The 15,443-nt window shown below is 44.8% G+C and overlaps 1 protein-coding gene and 1 long non-coding RNA gene across 4 annotated transcripts in view; one reads left to right on the plus strand and one right to left on the minus strand.

The window, feature by feature from the left end:
* LOC142902523 (uncharacterized) overlaps positions 1–15,443 on the plus strand; it is a 34,635-nt gene that overhangs the window by 15,469 nt on the left and 3,723 nt on the right. For 2 of the 3 annotated variants that reach the window (XR_012929113.1, XR_012929112.1), the window contains 2 exons: positions 540–718; positions 12,069–12,201. This is a non-coding gene — a long non-coding RNA (uncharacterized LOC142902523). The remainder of the gene's footprint in view (positions 1–539; positions 719–12,068; positions 12,202–15,443) is intronic. The other variant, XR_012929114.1, reaches the window with a different exon arrangement.
* Positions 5,350–11,566, minus strand: en2a (engrailed homeobox 2a). Its single transcript, XM_076047659.1, has 2 exons — positions 9,857–11,566; positions 5,350–7,814 (listed from the first exon to the last, which is right to left on the minus strand). The coding sequence occupies exons 1-2, from the start codon at positions 10,347–10,349 to the stop codon at positions 7,495–7,497; spliced, it is 813 nt and encodes a 270-aa protein (XP_075903774.1). The 5' UTR covers positions 10,350–11,566; the 3' UTR covers positions 5,350–7,494.

A 15,443-nucleotide genomic window follows, 5' to 3' on the forward strand; every position in this document is an offset into this window, starting at 1 on the left:
TGCCACGAGATCATTCGTATTCCGCAGCGGTGCCACAGTGCTGTTCCATTGGCCGTATCCATTTTTAATGTGGGCGAGAACAAAGTGCTGCGATCCGCGTGCATTCAGCCCATTTGCTGCTGGTGGTCAAACGGCTTTATGCATCTGCTTCTTATGTCATCCCCACTAATGCCAATTAAAGCCCGCGCGCGCTGCTGTTTCACCAAAGCCAGAATTCCCTTTAAAGTGCATCACGGGGCGTGCGTGCGTGCGTTTGCACACGCCTCGGAAAATTAAGTCATTTTAAACAGGTCTGGCTTGCTGTAACTGTAACGGCTCCATTCCATATCAAAACTGCAGTGCAGCAAAAAAAAATATATATATATGTATATTTTTTTCCCCCAAAAGGTAGACGTCTTCTATTTTCAGGCCCTTCCTGTTTTGCACCGAGTGACATTTTATTCTCGGCTGGTAGTTGTGAATGCGTGTGTTTTATATATTTCTTTCTTTCTCTTCTCCCCCTCCTCCTCCTCCTCCTCCTCCTCCTCCTTCTTGTGCAGCTCGGAGAGCCGGTGGTGGACGAGGAGGAAGATGTCACAGCGGCGGATGGGTTCTGGTGATGATGTTTGCCGCTGTTGATGCAGCATGGAGCTCTCACTTTGTGCCTCTGTCAGCTATGATGCGTAACGGCAGAGTGAGTGACAGGCCGCTCCCTCGGGGGAGAGCAGCGGGGTCTGAGGTGAGTCAGATGTATCCTTGACCCTGTCTCGCTGTGCCAGCCTGCAGCACAAGCACCAGTCACAAAGACCGGGCGGGGATGGCATGACTGTACATGCGCACGTCTTCATTTAGCCGCGCACTCAAATATTATTGGGCCGACGTGCATCTAAGACGGACCACCGGGTCTATTGTGTCTCATCTAGAGGTGTAATTTCTTTCGCTCTCTTAACCCCACGAGCTATGACAGTACAAGGCGGTGTGTCATCTAAATCTAAGGAGTGTGAACCCACGCATCCATTAAGAGCTACTGGGACTGATTGTTTCCCACTCACAAGCTACATTTGCATGATAGTTTTTTTTATCAAAATAAAAGCATTATTCCTAAAATTTCAGTACAATTGCGATTTGCAGGTGTTTCCATTGAACGGTGTGAAGCGCAAAAGCCGTAATTCTGGTAAAAAAAATCTTGTCGAGCGAAACTCCACCTTGAGGAGAATGGAGGTACAAAACACTTTGCGATAAATCTGCATTTTCAAGTTGTTTGCTGTCAAGAATGGTTGCGATATTTTTCTCTTTGGTTACTTGTAAAAAATATTCCGTCTCCTCCTCCGTCCAAACATAACGCGTCATTTTCACCGGAAGTGATCTGGTCACGTGACCCCGTACGCGACGTCCGCTGACGCGTAAATGCGGAAAAAGTGTTTCCCTGACACTTTTAGGATCTACGTCATCAACCACCTCATGAGAGCGTCAAAACCTTTCAGCCATGTTTGAGAGGTTTTTCCAAGTTTTTTATTGCGATATTGGAAACGCAGCATAGGTTGTGGTTTCACGTCAAGAATCCGTGTCAAACATGGCCACTTCCAGTCAAACATGAAACAGTTCCACCGCTAGGGTCTGTGTTTGTGGTTTTCCTCTTCACTGGTAAATGAATCAATGAGACCAGTAGAGCTTTGACCATCGCGAATCAACCAATCAACTGTGAATGCAAAGTTGTGTCATAGACAGACATTTATTCCGCCGTGGTGTTTTTCCAAGCCGCTCTTTGATGAGTCTGCAACTGTACGTGTGACCGCACTTATTGTTGCTCCACTACATACAAAGCGATGCTAGTTGCAATAAACAAATGTATGAATGAATAAAAAAGGCGGGGCCGCAACTTTATACCAATGTGATTCAGAAATTTGTTGTTTTTTTTTCATTGTGTCTTTTAAGGTTTTGCTGTATTGGATATTGTGTGAAAGACCCGAGGTGTAAATGTGATGCATTTTGTAAAGTGTATTTGTGTCTTTACTGCTAAGGGGTGTTGGGGTGTTTTTGCGAAACATTTGTTTGGGTGCCATAAATGACTTTATGTGCAAGAGTATCGCTGAAACATCTTTGATCTTTTTCTTGCAAATGTTGAAAAATAATAAATATAAAACACCATAGCATAGTGATTGTGTCCTTTTCAGTCTTATATTAACAACCTCGGGGATAAACTGATTAAATAAATCCATAGTTGCTGCTGTCACTTTAAATCAAAACGTTGATCTTTCAAACTAACCAAACTTGTTGTTTCATGGCTTGACGCTCTTGTTTTTTTCCCCTTCTTCTTAAACTTTATCTCAGTAATCATGTTTAAAGTTTCTATCGTAAAAGGTGGATTCAAAAAAATCATGTTGCACCAATCAGTGAGTGGAGGCAACTCTTTGGTGTTGCATGTCCCCCCCCCCCCCGATTGTTCTCACCATTTTGTGCCTTGAGTGTCATCCCTTTGTGACCAGACCCTTCACTCCCACAACAAAAGACCACCGCTCCTCCAAGCAGGTTATAAACAACTTTTCCGCCAAAAAAAAAAAAAAAATCTCTCCAAGTCGTGTTTTCATTCATCCGCCAGAGCAGGACGCGTCCACTCGCTTAAAAAAAAAAAAAAAAAAAAACCCTGCTATGGCAGCGGCTACACGGGAGAACGTTCATGGAGATTTGCCACCTTCTCCCTTTCTTTTCTTCCGCCGAACTTCGTCGGCCGAACAAAAAAGAGAATCTTTATTGAAAAAAAAAAAGAAAAAAAAGTCTTGCATCCTTTCTTGCGTGGCCCCCGCTCAAACACGGTGTGTGAAATGAGAGTTGCCTGGGTGTGACTTTTCCAGAAAGCATCCGCTCGCCATTGTCTGCCCAGTCAACTTCTGCAGGCCCCAGCGCCCTGACTTCCATACATGAGAGATCAAGGGTTACCAAGGTGCTTTTGAGAAAGGAGGGCTCAATGTGAGACGGGACAAACCCGTCCACAAAATACTCATTTCCTTTGCATGTTAGGTGCCCTAGTGGGGATTCGGATGGGGGTCACTGACACAGCATCTGGGGTTGCCTCTTTTTTTCCTTTTTTTTCCCTTCTTCTTCTCTTTTTTTCTTCCCACCCCTGCTTGCTCTTACTTACTCGCGACTGCTATCTGCTGCCGGGGCCGTACGGAGCCTCCAATAATGAGCCGAGTTGACCCACCCGAAAGAAAGAAAGAAAGAAAGAAAGTTTGTTCAGACTCTGACTGTTTATCCGGTAGGCGAACAGAGGGCACCTCATGTAGAAAAGGTAAAAGTAATTCTGTCCAGCTCTCATTCTTGCCAAAAAAAGTTCAGTCACTGAGCCACGGCATTAACTTGTATTCTAACAAGATTAAAATATATTCGTCCTGGGGATTAGCATAGTTAGGTGTCCTTTTGCCTCCCTTTTTTTTCCTCCTGCGCTGGTGCGGTGACAGTGCGCTTTGATCTGTGTTGCGAGGCAAGAGTCCTGGCTTGGACCTAGCCATTCGAGTGCCAAGTGTGAAATTGGCCTGATGTCATCCCCATTCTTCACCTTTTACATCTTTCACCACTTTAATTATGTTTCCGCCACAAAGCCCGGGCACCTCTGAGCAGATTCCACTCTGGCCATAGGAAGCATTTAGAAACTGAGGGTAAATGACTCAGTAGGGGAGGGGGAGGATGGAAGGGAGAGGTCATAGCAGGATGGGGGCCCTTTTGTGTTTGGAGGTAGACATTGATACTTCCCTGATCTATCTGCTGCTCGCCTCCATGATGCTCTTTTTTTTTTTTTTTTTTCTCCCCCCAGCTTGAAAAATATCCGAACCTTTTTTGTTGTTGTGCTTTGTTAGCGCTGCATATCCAACTCAGACTTTTGCAAAATACTCATCATCGGTGATTAATTAATTAATTAATTAATTAATTAAGTTATTTATTTCTAATTCCATCGAGATGCTGCTTCCTCATAAAGTGGCCCGTTCCAAACCACATGACCACCTCAATCAAACCCCCACCCCCGCCCCCCCAGCTTCCCCCAGTTGGCAAGAAAAATAATTTTCCAGATTTAAGATCCAAGCACCCCCACTAGATAAATAAATAAATAAATAAATAACAGCGCCGTGCCTGAGCCGCCTGGCAAGATTCGCCCTCATTGTTGGTGCGTCGACGGTGTCCCTATTTGAACTTCAGGGAGCTTCCCTGCCGTTTGCAAACGTTCCGATGAAGCTTCCTATTGACGCTGCGGCCGATTGAAGGGGCCGAATGAAAACAACAGAGGCGCGTGCGCATGTGCGTGTGCGCGTGCACCAAAATGAATGAAGTGCGTGGCAGGCAGGCAGGCAGGCTGGAATAAAATGAGTGATAGTAAAGTGTGTGTGTGTGTGTGTGTGTGTGTGTGTGTGTGTGTGTGTGTGTGTGTGTGTGTGTGTGTGTGTGTGTGTGTGTGTGTGTGTGTGTGTGTGTGTGAGAGAGAGTTAGAGTGGCGAGGTAGAGAGTGAGAAGAGCCGTGTGTGGAGAATGGGTTACTGAGGAGTGGGGGTGGAGGGGTAACCAGCCACCTGCAGCCATGACAGGCTTTGACCTTCATTGCTTGCTCTCTCTCTCTCTCTCTCTAGCGTCGCTCTCTCTCTCTCCCTCCCTCCCTCCCGGTTCCCTCCCTCCTATTTTTTTTCCTGCTCTCCCCGACTCCAATCCGCCTGCCTGGCGATAGAAGAAGCACAGGCTCCTTTTGAGACGAGGCGAGCAGGAAGACTGACCGTCTTGAGGACAGAGTTGGGAGGGTGGGGGGGGGGTGTGGGGGGGCAGCAGCGCCCCTATCCGCTCTAATGCTAGTCACCGGCCCCGCTTGACACGCCGTTCAAAGGCCAGCGGTGCAAGTATGCAAATGCAGATAAGGCATTGTTAAGGAAACATGCCTGGGAATTGGTCAAGGCCTTTCCTTGCATAATATTTGGTATGCTGTGTTTTTTTTTTGTGCAAATGTTTTAATCTGGAAAAAAAAAAGGCCATGAATTTGATCCTCGGCGAATATGATGGAGTGGGCGTTCGCACGGGGAGGGTTCTCTCTCTCTCTCTCTCTCTCTCTCTCTCTCTCTCTCTCTCTCTCTCTCTCTCTCTCTCTTGCTATGCAAATTGTTTCTGATCACACATGTGGATGTTTGACATCTTGAGGACGCTAATTTCCAGCTATTACTGTAAACATTTCTCTCGCACGCCAGCTTCAGATGCGTGCTGATGCCTGCAGAAGCTCGGGCCCCCCGAGGTCACAGTCGGCGCTGCTTCAACTCGGAGGCCGAGTTGCCTTTGTGCCCCCGTGGAAAGTGGAAAGTGTACAAACTCTGGTGTGAAAGATGCTTGAAACTTTTCTGCTCGTGTATAATCTTTCAAGGTTTATTTACTCTTCTTTTCTGCGGCGTTCAGGAGGAAGTTAATTACACAATTAATACATGATACAAATTATGTACATTTATACCAAAGAATACTCCCCAACATAAAATAAAAAATAGCATTGTATCTTACAACTCTGTGTTGTAACTTTATTTAAACATGTTCATATATAGATAGATATACGCTGATGAGTAAATTCATAATGTCGTACCAGCAGTTTTTCATAAAGGCATTAAAACTTGAATAGTCTGCATTTGAAGTAATACTGCTTCTCTGATTCGGCACAGTTCTGTTTCATAGAAAGTTCTCATTTGAACTTTAAGGCAAAGTGTGTTTCTGTTTGGTGGATTATTTTCTTTCTTTTTCTTTCTTTTTTTTTTTAATTCACACACACTTTTTGCAGATACACAACAAAAACACTTTGAAAGGCAAAAAAGTCCACAATTTTGGTATGGATACAGTCGGAAAAACTTCGATCATACTTGCGTTGAGAAGGACCAAGGTTTTTAAAAACACAGTTATTTGCCCAAGTACAACAAATTGCAGCTTTCATGCAAAGGCCCCATAAACTTATTTTTCATTCACAAAGTAAGGAGAAAACAAAATGAAGTTATTGCAAGATAAACAAGCAGTGTAAACACCTCAGATATCTACTCTAAAGCAACACTGGTCATTGGATATTTTTTTTTAATCAATATAATCTATATAAATACACATATGAAGTCCTTTCAACAACGATAAGAGATTTCCAACATTTGTAATACAGTCACTGACGGATTTGCCTTCTTTTTATGATATATGGATATGTAATAGAACTGTATATAGAGAAAAGATTTAACGAGAACATCCAATAACCTGCTCTTATAGTCTATAGGTACTCAAGAGTGCGTAAGATGGTTGTCATCATTGTTTTTATGCTACAGAGTTGTTTCTGTGACTTGAACAGGCAGCATTGTAGCCTCAATGCATGTAGCTACAAAAGAATGATTCATATTGCTGTTGTTTTTTTTCTTTTCCAAAAAAAAACTAGAATAGCTGCACTGATGCATTGGCAACAAAGGAAACGCGCACATAATATTCGCTTAAAGACAATCACACATGTAAGCAAGGCCTTAGCGTTTTAGTTCAAATGGCGTGTCAGGATTCTTTTTTTTTTTTTTTTTTCAAATGGCAACCTCCTCTGGTAACAAACTGCTTCTGTGTATTTTTATTAAAACAACAACAAAAAATAAAAACGTATCAAAATTCACATCCTTGTCCAATTTGTTCTAGAAATGATTCTCAGGGACAAAAAAGAAAATCACTTTTCTCTGTCCATTGTTTTTTCTTTCTCCTCACATTTTAAAAAACCAACAAAGTGTGGAAAAAAAGAATCATGTTAGCATTTTTTTATTATTATTATTTAATTCACAGTAGCCTGGATGCAGCAGAAAAATATTCTTTGGACTTCAGTTTGTTCATTTCACTGACAGATGGAAACGTCAAGTGCCAGTTAGCTTCAGTGTAAAATGATGACAATCATGGGTAGTAGTAGTAGTAGTGGTGGTAGTAGTAGTACTAGTAGTCGTAGGCCTATAAAAACGTGGGGCATAAGCATCTGTAGTTGTGGATTGGTGGTGGGACGGGGAGGGGTGGCGAGAAACAATGGAAACATAGCTTTATACAACATCTTTTTTTTCATAGACGTGATATTGCAGAAATATCTATCTTTTTTTAAACAATTTATGCTGGTATACTCTACACACTGGCCCTTTTTATTTGACGAAATTATTGCATTTTAGGCTTTACAGCACCTCCCATGTCACGAAAAATCACTATAATATTCCTATAGGGAGCTATATATAAACGGATGGTGCCTGAAGAGTTCCTGTGGGGCGACTGTAAGCAGTCTAGGAACCTTATTGATATTTTTTAAAAAATACTTTTCTGTGGATCTGGGCCCATGTGCACTGGGTATAGCGATAGTGATAGAACTTTATGGGTTTCTTTCTTTTTTTTTATCAGCTGTGGTGTCATTAAATATTCCCGTAGGCGGAGTTTTGCAGTGATGTCTCTGTAAAGGAAAAAAAAATCTATCATAGGATTACTATAGGCTCTTTTTCGTCAGGAAGGCTGCGTCTCTGGAAATCAATCGCTGTCTGATTTTTCGTCTTTCGACGTGACGGTGGAGTGATTGTACAGTCCCTGTGCCATCAGGTGAAAGGCCAGGTTGTTCTTGGAGCCCGTGGCCTTCTTGATTTTGGCCCTCTTGTTCTGAAACCAGATCTTGATCTGGGACTCGTTGAGGCCCAGCTCCTGCGCCAGGTTCTGCCGCCTCTGCTCGGTCAGATAGCGGTTCGTCTGGAACTCCGTCTTGAGTCTTTGCAGCTGCTCCGCTGTGAAGGCCGTCCGTGGTCGCTTGTCCTCTTTGCTGGTCGTTTTCTTCTTTGGTTTGCGGGATCTTGGCCCTGCGGTGGTGGTGGTGGTGGTGGGGGTGATATTGGGGGATGGGATGGGTCACAGAGGCACATTGTCAAAACGCGGCCATGAATGTGGCGCAAAAGTGCACAAAAAAAAAAACCCTTTGAATTGGAAAATATACGCACCGTTTAAGACAAGCAAGCTGCGTTAGTTATTCTACGTATGCCCAGTGCACAGTTTAGCCACTTTGCGTACGGTAATGTAATACATAAGATGGAAATCGACGGTGCGTAAAGTTATTTTAGGTGAAATACCTTTAACTTTTTTTTCCAAATTACCGCATCGAAAAAAATAGTTTGGGAAATTTTGTTTTATATTTGTTAACCGTGTTTACAGATACTTTTTGCCTGAACAGAAAATAAAATAAAAAGTAACCCTTGTCGATTTCTTTAGTATTTTCGCCATGTTGTAAACAAAAAAAAAAAAAGAAGGGCCGAACTCGACTTGAAAATGTTGACACGTCCAAGGAAAGCAGAGAAAGCCCCCTGCCAAAAAATCAAAACCCCCTCCCTCTCTGCTCCTATGCCTCTGCTAGGCTAAGACACACAAACACACACGTTAAACACTTGACGCGCACACACACACACACACACACACTCTCAGGCGCACACACTAAACGCTATAGTAGTAACAAGACATTTTCTAACCAATAGGAAAACGCTGCAAGAAACACCGGCTGATTTATTCCGATCACTATTTGGCAGGTTCCCCAAAATATCGCAGTCGTTTCAGCGCAGCTACTTTGCATTTTATTTTTCTTTGTTGTCGTCGTGGGACACTTGAGCAGCTCCACGGTTGTGGGCAAACGTGAACTGAATGTGGGCAGCACAAATTTGTGGGCATAAAATTTTACCCTCATAATATTCTCTCCTATTTTGGCTCCGATGTTTAATTTCCTTTCTTCCCAAAAAACCAAAGTGCAAAACATGAACGAAAGCGTTTTTCACGGGCCGAATCCCTTCATTCTGATGATTCAGCGCGCTCGTGTGTGTGTGTGTGTGTGTGTGTGTGTGTGTGTGTGTGTGTGTGTGTGTGTGTGTGTGTGTGTGTGTGCGTAATATTCCATCCGAGCGCCCCTACAACTCGTAGTGCTCGTCCACTCCACATGCGTTACATAATGCATGAGAACAACTTGTGCTCCACTTTTCATATATGAAAAATACTCCTTGTCCGAGCACCTCGCAGCGTGGCAACTTATAGTCTGCCCTCCCTTGCATATAAACCTTTAGCACCGCTAGCCACTAGCATATACACAAAGGCTATGGAGCGTCCATTATGTCCATTATGAAAAGAGGTGCATATTTAATCTCCCACAAAAAAACTCTCTTTTTGCGCATCTAAGAAGTCGTCAAAAAACTGCCCTGTGATGAGTAATATTTTCTCCCACACTTCCAGAGGCCCGAGACGATGTTTACTTTGTGGGAACCCGAGATGATCTTCATCATAACCCGGGGAAATTTGCAAAGAGGGAAGCCTTGAATAAGAGGCATGCGAAATGAGAGGAAAGGGGCCCTTAAAAGCTCCAAAAAGAAACTTTTACGCACTGGTTTGTTTCGTTTCAGCGTCGTGTTTACATTTTAGACATTTTTACAATAGTTTGGGCGTTTAAAATAAAAATTTTGGCTGGTTTGCATTTTAGAATGGGCCTACCCTGCACCGAAAAGCCATTTTTGGGCTTTGTTATGCTTCTACTTATTCCCCCCCTCTTGCTTTCCACCCATCCCAGGCTATTTGTGCACTTGACCGCTTGCACGTTAAGTTTTTTTCCCAGATATTTTTCCGTCTTCTCCAAATCTTCTATAATCGAATTTAGTTCTTTTTTTTCTCCTCCCGTTTTGCGCTGCTCGGCACCGCTGTGCTCTCCTCTCTACTCGACTCTGCCTCGCAGAACAGAAGTCGGTCAAGGCATCCGGGGTCAGTGTTACGGGGTATTTCAGGTTACCGAGGAGCGTATATGGAGTAAAAGAAAAGGGGGTGAAAATACGCATGCTTTTTTTTTTTTCTTTTTTTTTTTTTTTCCAACACCAACCTGAAGAAGGCCTGTCCGAGTATCTGGTGCAGTAGACCCAGGCTGGCCACAGCATGGGCTTGGACGCGGGTGGGTTTGAGCTGGCTTGGGAACTGTCTGAGTCTGAGCTTAGGCACTGGTCTCCGTTCTCCCTGTGGGCTTGCAGGGGCTCCTCCGCCTCTATAGCGGGCTTCTTGGACCCTGTGACCGCCGTGTGCGGGGTGGAGGTTCCCTCCGCCGGCACCGTGCTCCCCTCCTGCTCCGTCTGAGGGGCTGCCGGGCTGTTGTGGCTCTCCCGCGACGCCAGGCTCTCCCTCTCATCGCGGTTCGCCCCTGCGTCCTTCCTCCGTCCGAAATCCGGCCGCAGAATGTTGTCGATGAAGAAATTGGTGACCCGGTGAGGGATCTGCAGGTTCCCCGGCGCCTGCAGAAGTGGAAGGATGGCTCTGTTGGACTCATCCGCCGACTCCTGCCGCTCCACCACGTCTCTGTTGCCGTGATCATTTTCTTCCATACTGATTCAGTTTCCCCGCTTTAGTCTTTTTTTTTTTTTTTTTAACCCCTTTGTCGCTCTCACAGCCGCCAGTAAATTTCACCAAAAAAATTAAAAAATAACTTGGGGTTCGGAATTGGATTGCAAAAATCTTGCCCGCACAAAAAATAAATAAATAAAAATAAAATCGAAGCCTAGATTCTACTGAGTGCCTTGAACACCACGCAGAGCTCTGAGCTGGTTTTCTCCGAGAAAAGCATACTTTTTTAAAAAAATAAATCCCCTCTACCTCGGGTTACAATAGGCACCGCGGCGGTAAAACATGTGCCATTTGCGCACCGTCCAGATTTTCCGCCGTCCGGTTTGGCTGTGGCCAGCAGTGGCGACGCCTAAACTAAACTAAGGGTAAATAAAGAGGCTCCTAAACTGATGCTCTAATACTCTCACTCTGGAGTTTTGTTCTTATTTTCAATACGAGCCTCCCGAGTGACGTTTTCCCACCGTCCTCCCAGACACGTGCCTTGCACCAATCGGGCGACGGGAACCGGGCCACGTGACGCGGGCTCCGGAGCAGTCCACAAACGCCCACCCTCGCCTAGTAAAGGGAAAGAGTCCCTGCATGCGCGGTCGGAGGAGGAGAAAAGCCCAATTTAGACCCAATGCATGTCCGCGCGTTCTGCCAATAATTCACCTGCGCTCCTCGATCAGATTTTCATGTTTTTAATTTGGGGTGTCGCGGGTAAAAAGAGGCACGTATGTGTCTGTTGACGAGGGAAAGAAACGGGGACTTGAAGCGTCGCTCGTCGTGTAGTGGCCGCCGAGGAGCCCCGTGGTCATACACATGCGGCGTAGTGAGGGATTCCCAAGCGAAGAATAGTAAATCTTTACTTTGTGCAACGCCTCAATGTATACACATATTAATATAACGTGCAATAAAGTCTAATTTTCAGCACGTTTTTGCACGAGCAGCCCTTTAATCAACAACAAATGCGCGGATGCGAAGAGTAAACAAGCAAAATCCCTTGAATAGAATGGCGTGATGTTAGATGCACTGTTGAGGATGTGACAAGGGCGTGTTGTGCCATTAAAATTTGCGCCAATGTTGTCTGAAAAATATCTATTTTGCCTAGTGCTCTGTGTGGAAATACGCACGGTTGGTTATTTAGTGGATCAAAGTTTGTTGTAACACCTGTTAAAGAACTTCACGTCACTTCGCCCTGGTCAAGGTTAAACGCGCCCAAATCAGAAATGCTGCACACCGGCGTGTAAGCAGATTTTCAATGTAAGGGTGGGGCGAATTTATTTTCGTGAAAAGTTGGTGTAATCTGAAAACATTTGTCTCCCATTTTTTTCTGCATAGCAACAGCACTTTTTTCCTGTTACTATCATTAGGTGAATTCACTGCGGTCCCACGGCTGACCGTGGCCCTGATCATAATTCGCAATTAAAAAAACAACAGCAGCGTAAAGTGAAATCACAGTCTAAACAATCCTCCACCAACCGATTTCAAAACCGAGTATTTTACCAATTTTCTTTCCTCCCATGTCAAATGTGTTCCTCTCTTCGCCTGTCGTGACGCTGCGCTCGACCCCGAGAACTGGGTCCATATCCCTTTAAAGGAAATCAGTGATGCAAACAAACTGTTTTGTGCGCGCTGCTCAGGCTACCGAGTCGCGCCAAAGACAAAACTTTGCGTAACTTTGCTGACCAGCACCAAGTTTGCCTTCTCCTTCCTCCCAGGACGCAACGAGCTACGCTGGGATGGCGCAGCCGCGCTCCACGCACGACGCGGGGCAGGCGCGTAAAAAAAAGACGAAGGGGTCACCGCGGAGGAGCAGAGACGCAGCAGCAGCAGCAGCAACAACGAGCCTGAGTGAGAAGCCTCTCTATAACCAATTCTTTTACGAAGGACAGTCAACTGCGGTATTTTTAAACGGTGCTGCAACAAACACGCACTGCCTGCTGTTGCTCGGTTATTTTATCGCGATCAGTGACTTGGCCTATATCCAAAATAACTGAAACGACCCAGTGACGCACAATTTGACTACTTTATTGTCATTATTAATGCAACACATGACGGTTTGAAGCTCGGGTGTGAAACGCCATTCACGTTTATTTGTTTATTTGATGATAAATCCTAATAGATGTCACGCTGGACTTTGAAGTAAGCTTAAACACTAAAACGTCATATTTAATAGCTTTAATCTGAACTTTAAGCTTGTGGTTATCCCGCGTAAAACCATCCCACACTTGAGTTTTCACCTGTTTGAGACACGTTTGTTCAAATAAAAACATCCACATTAAAAGTCTCATTGTAGATTTAAAAAAAAACAAAACAATAATACTATTCCATGTGGATTTTGTGTTCCAAAAAGGCGTGACTGCACGCACAGATGAATATATATATGTATATATTTTTTAATCTGCACTCTTGCCTTCTTGACGCTTTTATTAAAATAAATCTGACCACGACGACGAAATAATTCCCACCACATGCACCTGAACAAACGTCCACGGCTCCCACGTCTCGCATGTCACACAAAGGGGCTCCCATCCCGAGCATGTGTCGCCCGGCTCGCTTGGAAGTCAAAGTTGGGGAGTGAAAGATGTAATTAGACAGGCCACTCTCATGCTGCGATTGTTTCTCACTCGTGAGGGGAAGCGCAGATTAAAGTTGAGCGCTAAATAAGCGGCAGACAATGGAGGCACAGACAGGGCCGCCACCGCCTGGGCTTGGCCTCTAACCTCGCAGCAAAACGGGGGATGTCTGGAGGAAATGACACCATTTCAGGGCTCTGAATTCTAATCAGCGCGGCGAAAAGACGCGACATAAAGCCCGCTCTGATTCGACGCCTCTCTCCCGTTTCCTCTTTTCCTCCCCCACCAACCATCCAAAAGGTGATTTTTTTTTTTTTTTTGGCACGTTGTTTGTAACTGCTCGATGCAACAAATATGACGGGCTTCATTGGCTGCATGAGGAGCGAATGTTACGCACACGGACCCACACCTCGGTTATGTGTTAACACACAATGTTAATAGGTCAGCACTCCACACGGCAGCTGTTCTACGTCCGAGAAAAGCGTCTATCATCAAAAAGACGCTTTTTTGATGATAAATTTGACTAGGCGTCCAAAGCTCGTATTAATTTCACTTTGGCGCAGTTTGCTTTGCTTCTGCGAAATAAAAAGCCCGTAGCAGTATCATTATCCTCATTATCACACTGACTGATGGATGATATGTATAAAAAAAAAAATATCACACTTTCCCTACATTGTATATTTAAAAAAAAAATCCTACACGGTTTTGTCCAGACGATAGAGGGTTAAAAACTGTTTTGAATATATAATAATGTGTGGCGTCAGTTGCCTCGTTCAGGTAAAAGGACGCTCATCAATCACCTCGTTTTTAATTCATTCATTTATTTTTTTGCCTCATTTTGATTCTACTTTCAGTTCTGAAAACAGACTATTCAAAAGGAACAGAGCTTCTATATTGGTCGCCATCCCTCACACGTATTTTCTGAATTATTTCCGTCTGGACCGCGGAGAAATAGACACGTTATTTGTCTCACGTGTATCGCGATAAAAAAAAAAAAAAAAAAAAAAAAAAAAAAAAAAAATCCCCAACAACTGTATCAGTCTGCCGTAGAGACGTGCGTGCGCTTGTTCAGCAGGCCTCGGTCGCCCGCATGCGTTATTGGCGTGTGTGTTTAGTTTGTTGTTGACTTCAAAGGCCGAGCGTTTGTGCTGCGTTTCTTCTTCTTCTCTTCTCCCCTCCATTCCCACCCTCACCCACTCACTTCCACCCTTCAACAGTCCGGTGTCGCCTTATATGAACAACCTCTCGTGACTCGAATCAGTTGAAATCTCTCGTATCGTCTGTGTTCTTTAATTTGCTCTCTGTAACAGCCCCTGTCACGTCGCTGTAGCCGCCAGCAGACGCGCGTCAATCGATGGCGCTCATTTTTGGGCAAAAAAACAAACAAAAACAAAAACAAAAATCACGTTAAGCTTCAGCGTTGGTGCTCTTGTTATATGCATACATTTGAAAAAAACAAAACAAACAGAGAGGGATTATTTTTTTATAAGGGTTAATTTGTTGGAGCTGCTTCATGGTGCAAGATCGTGATGTGGAAATCATTTTTCGATTATAATATTGACCATCTTGCATGTCTTGTCTGTCAGGTTTTGTTAAACAGGCGAATGCCTGAGTGTTTTTCCAGTGCCGACATTAGTGTTCATTTAAATTCGAGTTCTCATTTCTTTTCCACCACGCAGCATTGACATCCTGCGCGTCTTTTAAAGGGGGAGATAAAAAATGATCGCCATGAAGCAAAATTTGAGCTTTGTTTCTAGGCAGCTTATGAATCCACTATCTGGGTCTACTTCACATTCACTTATAGATGTGAACCCCCCCCCCCCTCTCCTTCTCCCCGTGCTCCTCTTCCTCACACGCACACACGTATGCGCACTCCTCCTCCTTCCTCTCCCTCCCTCCTTCCTCCTACTACTACTACAACACATCGTACGCATTTGTGCGCATGTGCCCTGTCCTTGAGTTCCTATAACCTATTTCTCCCCCCCTCACCCCACTCCTCCGTCTGTATTTTCCTTGGCAGAATTGTCTTACACGTCAGCAGCAACCCCGCTACTATGGAGTACTACAAAAGGTGACGCGCAGAAGGGAGGATTTGTGAATGGACGCCGTGATGTGTGCCAGCTCACAGATCAGAGGGCGGTGGGACCTCTGCAGATGCACCCCGAGTGCCCCCCCCCACTCCCCCACCCGAACCCCTTCCCCATTCTCCGCCTTGCCACCCCCCCAACCAACCCCCCCCCCCAATACGCCCGGTCACCATCCGTCCCCTCCAGATGAATGGGGGTCTCTAAGACATGGGCTCTGTCACCATGCAGGGGTCGCGCAGCAAATCCTCCAGCTTCCTGTGCCTTTCAAAAAACCTGAAAGCGCGTCTCTCCTATTTGATGATCCTGTATGATTTTTTTGTGTGCGCGCTCCTTTGTGGGACTGCGAGCTCGCTGCCCCCTGTTTTTTTTTTTTTTTTTTTTTTTACCCCCTCTTTCCTTTCTCCCCCCCTTTTTCTCTTCTTCATCCCGG

This window comes from Nelusetta ayraudi, unplaced genomic scaffold (genome assembly GCF_046127955.1).
Source record: "Nelusetta ayraudi isolate G7.1 ecotype Tasmania unplaced genomic scaffold, CSIRO-AGI_Nayr_v1 ptg000094l, whole genome shotgun sequence".
In the NCBI taxonomy this organism is placed as follows: Eukaryota; Metazoa; Chordata; class Actinopteri; order Tetraodontiformes; family Monacanthidae; genus Nelusetta; species Nelusetta ayraudi.

Coding starts and splice junctions, on each gene's coding strand:
- en2a (XM_076047659.1), bottom strand. CDS start 10,349: ATGGAAGAAAATGATCACGGCAACAGAGACGTGGTGGAGCGGCAGGAG. Junction 7,815..9,856: donor CTCGGACAGGCCTTCTTCAG/GTTGGTGTTGGA, acceptor CCACCACCGCAG/GGCCAAGATCCCGCAAACCA.